The sequence below is a fragment of the Aplysia californica genome, unplaced genomic scaffold (genome assembly GCF_000002075.1).
Source record: "Aplysia californica isolate F4 #8 unplaced genomic scaffold, AplCal3.0 scaffold00227, whole genome shotgun sequence".
In the NCBI taxonomy this organism is placed as follows: domain Eukaryota; kingdom Metazoa; phylum Mollusca; class Gastropoda; order Aplysiida; family Aplysiidae; genus Aplysia; species Aplysia californica.
The window spans coordinates 550,445-556,410 of NW_004797497.1; the positions used below are offsets into that span (position 1 = coordinate 550,445).

The 5,966-nt window shown below is 38.9% G+C and overlaps 1 protein-coding gene across 1 annotated transcript in view; it reads left to right on the top strand.

Moving 5' to 3' along the window:
- The window catches only part of LOC101853622, a 19,968-nt gene that overhangs the window by 3,174 nt on the left and 10,828 nt on the right, over positions 1-5,966 (top strand). The window contains exon 2 of the mRNA XM_005099852.1: positions 5,397-5,588. Within this exon, the coding sequence (XP_005099909.1) occupies positions 5,397-5,588 (192 nt within the window). The remainder of the gene's footprint in view (positions 1-5,396; positions 5,589-5,966) is intronic.

The window sequence follows — 5,966 nt, forward strand, 5'->3', positions numbered from 1 at the left end:
CTCTCTCTCTCTCTCTCTCTCTCTCTCTCTCTCTCTCTCTCTCTCTCTCTCCCTTTCTTTCTCTTTTTCTCCACCCCCCCCTCTCTCTCACTCTCTCTCGCTCGTTCTCTATTATTTGTATCCGTCCCTTTCTTTCGTTCTTGACTTTGGCCTCAACTTCGTATTGATTTAATACCTCTGGCACATAAAACACGGCTTTCAAGGAAAGTTATTTTGCTTAGCTGGTTCAAAAACCACGACCTTGCTCTTTTTACACGGTTTCGTCAAAATACTGTGCTCGATCAAACACGTCACTTTTTCTTTCTACCTTTATTTCTTTTTATGTTTTTATTTGTCCCTGCAGCACTGAGGCACTGCTCCATGGGTTGAATAATAATTATGTTTCGGATAGTCGACGTGAAACCTTAATCATAATTTGGGCATTGTTCAGGCTTCGTAACAGAAACATCAGAAACTATTCTGGGCTAGGCATTTTTAAAAGAATACTTTTCTAAACAGCCCGAATAGAATGTATATTAAAAAACGCGTTCTAGCCTGCTTTTCAGCCAACAGGTTTTGAGCCTACTTAATTAAGCAAACCGGGGAATTATGAGATCTCCAGCAACAATGGAGAGCGAAGAAGAAACAGCCACGAGAAGCTGCGCAGCCACCAAAATATTGTAATGCAATTATTAGCTTTGTAAGATTCGATTTACTGCCAGAGACCAACTTTTATAAAAGTACTGGTAGTTTAAGACTTGATTTCGTCGGGATGGAATTACATCATACCATGTGATTTTGAGAGCGGGATGGTTTGGTGCACGGCAGTGTGCTAGCTTTACACTTCAGTGTAGCTCCTCTTGCTTAACACGCTTTTAGGAGACCATTAATCGTTAGGCATATATTGTTGACTAGTCGATAAATCGACATTCTCAGATTTCCATCTGTGTTCATGAAGAGTGTTTGCACTGGAAAAAGGAAGTTCAAAAACAAGGTTGCAAAGTGTGTGTGTGTGTGTGGAAGGGGGGGGGGGTGATGTGGGCGGGGGGTTAAATGAATGTTTGAAAAGAAGACAGTGTTATTAATATATTAGTATTATTATGATTATTATGATTATGATTATGATTATTTATTATGATTACGATTATGATTATGATTATGATTATTATTTTTATTATTATTATCATTATTATTGTCGTTGTTTTTGTTGTTCTTGCTGTTGTTGTTGTTGTTATTATTTTTGTTAGTGCTATTGTTATTGTTACTGTTTTATTGTCAATATTGTTATTGTTTTCATTACTCTTATTATTATTATTGTTACTGTTATTGTTATTATTATTAATAGTAGTAGTAGTAGTAGTAGTAGTAGTAGTAGTAGTAGTAGTAGTAGTAGTAGTAGTAGTAGTAGTAGTAGTAGTAGTAGTAGTAGTAGTAGTAGTAGTAGTAGTAGTAGTAGTAATTATAGTAGTAGTAGCATATTATCCATGTCTTCAGCACTACTATTTTTATTAGTACTATTATTGTTATTCCTACCTTTTATATCCATGCCTGATGTATCCACAACTTAATTAAAGGAAACGTGCTTTGTGAAACACTTCTCATTTTGATGGACGGCAAGAATATTTAGATCTAAAAAATAAATCCTCGAGTACGTTGGTTGTTAAAACAAAGCATGTCTACTGAATTCATGAAACCTATCTCGCAAGACGTTTTACTGCGGGAGATTGTTAACGTCCAGTCTATGAGAATCCTCACTTCCTGTTAGAAACGGTTGTCCTGAGTATCCCAAGAAAACACGAGATTAAAGAATTCCCAGCTGAGAAAATGAGCAACCTTGAAGGTATCACTGTGTCAGATAAAAGTGTTTAGTCTAAAAATCAAACCGCTCCGTGACCTGCCTTATTCGCATTCTTAAGCCGCCAACAATGGATAAAACTGCAACGTATATTTTTCCAGTATCTTTGGTCGCCCTCTTTCCCGCTTGCAGACAGTTTTCTAATTTCTTCACCTTTTTTGTTATAATTCTTCTCTCCGAGACAACATTATATGAGTACGTTATGGACATCAGATATTTTTCTTAATGGTAATGTTTGCTTAAACACATGACCCTGCGCTCGCAACAACAAGCCTTGTGTAGCGAGAGTTAAAAAGCACCCTCACATTAAGCCAAACAGTGCTATCGTTTTCAACAGCAGCAGAGGGGACTTCCAACACAGCAGCCGAAGAAAAAGCAAGCCTGGTGTCTCTCAACAACTCGTTGAGGGAGAATTGGGGCTGACTCTCTGAGAGACCAAAGAGGAACCGTCAAAACTGGGGACTGGAAAATCATCCACATACGTTTGATGACAACAATACATTGCTTGACTGCCTATTAGGGAAAGAAGAAGAGCCCCCCAGTCTGCAACCGTTTTAACAAAACGTCGACGGTCCACAACATACGAAGATCAAGTTAAAGATAAATAACAATACGGACATTTACTCAGGTATTAAAATCAGGGGTATGAAACTGGAAACAGCTAAAGGTCAAAATACTTGGAAGCAATGGTTACTTAACTGATAAAGGGTACGATACAGAAAAAACATTCTATGACTGTTCAGAGAAATAGAAAATCAAGGACAGATAAGAACGCCGAACTTTGATCAAACTGGAACGATTCTCGGTCACCTCAATAACTGAGTGTGCCTTTCGTAGTTGACACTAACAGCGGAGGATAAGTAGATCTACTTTATTAATTAAATACTTTCGTGAACTGCTAGATATCTCTCATCATGTCACCATTGGTGACTTACCAATGATGGGCTGCTGTATGAAAATTGACAACGATGAAGCAGCCCAAAACTTTAGAGGTGACTGTGAATTACACAATGACAAAGGGTTTACCAAGACACATTTGGAAAGACACAGTTGAAGCAGGAAGAAAGAGATGCAGGCAGAGGGAGAGATGGATGCACAACGTCTAAGATGAACAGGCCTGAGGCTGAAAGTCGCACTGAGAGCAATAGGGGGAAAGGAGGATGACTGGTTCCAAGTCACCTGTTCTGCCTCAACGATCATGGCAGTTTGAAAAGTATGAAGCTCGGGTGTATACTTTCATAACAAAATTATGATGTTTATGTTGTCAGTACTGAGGGGCTTTAAACGTAATATAATGTGCATATTTTTCCAAATTAGAAGGGATAACTGTCAATGTTCTTCAATAATTTATCTAATAATTTAGTTACTCTGTTCTTCACATTGGTATGAGTCAAGAGATTCAGTTATCTGAGTTTTTTAACATTGTTTTTAAAGAGAGAATTTTTAGAAATAAGTTTCGTTTGAACAGAGAGAAGTACATCGACACGTTGATGGTTACTATGACAGCGCAAGGGAAAAGACAAACAGAAACCACGGCTGGAAAGAAGAAAAAATAATATGGCCTGAAAGCGGCGCCCCCCAACCACAAGCAGGCAGTAATCGGATTTTCTGTCTGTTGACACTTGGCACAGAGGAGCGTTTGTCTTGCAATTTTACAACGATAAGATGCATAGTATTTTCTATTAATTTGACAGGAAGACCCCACCAGACTAAGGAGCAGGGAGGGTTGGTGGGTGCTTTGGCGTGGTTTGCTCCTTTTTTCTTGTTAAACATCTATCGTCCTTATGCCCCCCGCCCCATTCTTTTCTTTGTATGTTACTCTCTAGTGGTAATACTTCTATTCTTCGGCACTTATATGTCTTATTTGTGTTAAAGTGCCATACAAATTTTACTAAAACTAAACTAAACTAACAATTAAGAGCAGGGTTTTCTCCAGATACTTGTCCACACAGTGTTATACATTTCTCTGTTGCTGGCCTGACAGTCAACAGATTTCTGTTGAAAGGTAAACTACACTCCATTGAAAAATCAATTAGAATTTGTCTTCTTTTACCAGGTTATAGAGTAATGGGTTGACCTTTGGTGGTAGTGTGCATTTTAAAGGAGATCTGCCAATAGTTCCACTCGTTCTCATAGGTGTGATTCTGTCCAGATGACGACACAACAGACTGTGAGCATTCCAACTCCGAACTCTCTCGTGTGCTCTCCTCTCATCTGCAACCAAATGGGGTTACCCCGTTACTAATGATTAATAATGCTATTAGCAAAAGCGTTTTTCTTCTTCTTTGCGATCCCCTGTGGGATCCTCGCATTCCTCAACCTGCAGTGCAGCTAATTTTTATGAATGTGACCATTTTTCCCATTTCGAAAAGTTAAAGCAGCCCCATTCCGATTTCAAAGACTAAGGTACTTTCAGCTTTGGTACGATTTAGTTTTGAATTTTGCCTGGGTGCGCCTAAGCCTGCTCACATCGATTTTAGGACCACAAAGGGATCACGTGTGCGACCTGCGCAAAGAATATCCGAGATTTTTTATCCTTATCCTAGAAGGCTTAGTGATCGATCTTGAACTTACCTGCCCTTAAATCAGGTGAGTGGATAAATAGTCAGGAGTAAAGGAAACAGCAGCAGAGTCGGCAAGGGGTGGGGGGAGGGGGGTTAGGGGTGAGAGAGTGTAAAGGAAAGCTGATGGAACAGGAGTAGTGAAAGAGGAAAATGGGACAAAGGAGAACATATAAGAGAACATCTTTTCGTTTCAGGCAAATTTCGATTCTGAGATCTTTCTACAGAGAAGCCAACATCCTACCCGCCAGAGCATGATATTCCCACAAAAGGTTTCTTAAAAGTGGGACTGAAAATTTAGCAGCTTTCAAATTATGTCTAGACTGCAATATAACTTGAGCATATTAGATTGCAAAATATATGAGCTTGCTTTACTCTGCAGAGCATCCTTATCAACATTAAATTCTCCATCTCCAATTCCCACTGCTATTCAGATAACTATGCCAAAAAGAAAGTCATTCGAATTAATTTTATCATTAGTCCATCTTCAATGGAACCTTTTATCTTAACCTAAAACATACCGCGATCTTTAATGACGTACAAAAAAGATTCCTGATACAACCCGTCGCTATTTTTTTCTTTTTCCGAACGTATTCGCGTATTCATGTACAAGTATATAGTTCTGAAGTACTGGTTCTGTTATTTGTAAAAAGAAATATTATTAAGTTTTCAAGTGTTGTGTCTTTGTCTATTAACCACTATTATAAGAAGGTCATTTCAAAAGTGGAGCACCTGGAACCTCATCGAAACAAAGAATTATAATTATTCTTAAAAAAAAATTTTTTTGAAAAAGAATGCAGACCTCACTCTGCTTAGAACCTCGAAACTTGTGTGGCTATTAGAGTTTGTAAGCTGCAATATCACATTGGTCAGCTACTGTTTGATTCTTGTGCTATAATCAATTATGGTATTATGAAATGTACTCTGTTTCGCTTGACAGCACCTTGGTGCATCTTTATTTACTCTAACCTCATATAATTATTCTATTCTTTCCCACTTAGCTGTTGAAGTCGCTCACAGCTTGATGAGACATCAAACATTTTCGCGATCATCGCCCAGGCCTGTGGGGCTGACAAATTATGGAAGTGCCTGGTCATCACCCTCTGCTCTTGTGTGCGCCAAGATGTGCATATCGAGATACCAGGACTGTCATGGTTTTGTCTACAACCACCAGACTAAGACATGCACGCCCGGTGAGTAGACTTACTCAGATGGTTTGGAATTACTGAAAGTTAAAGCTCCCGTCTTACCTCAGAACAAATTTGTCCTATCTGGCTTACGATTCGACCCCGTTGTTCCAGTTATGTATGTCAATCTGGCTGAAAATTTACAAAAATTATTCTACTTTAGATATTATATAATTGATGCCATCCCGTGAAACTACTATGGTGTAATTTAAAGACGTCCGTAATGAGCACGTCGAGAAAGGCATGCAAAAAGGTATCCACGTGTCAAGGACTACTATACTCAGTATAGTAGTCCTTGCCACGTGTACAAAAGATGGCGAGTTTTAGAACGCGCTATACTTCCTAGAGAGAGAGAGAGGGAGAGAGAGAGAGAGAGAGAGAGAG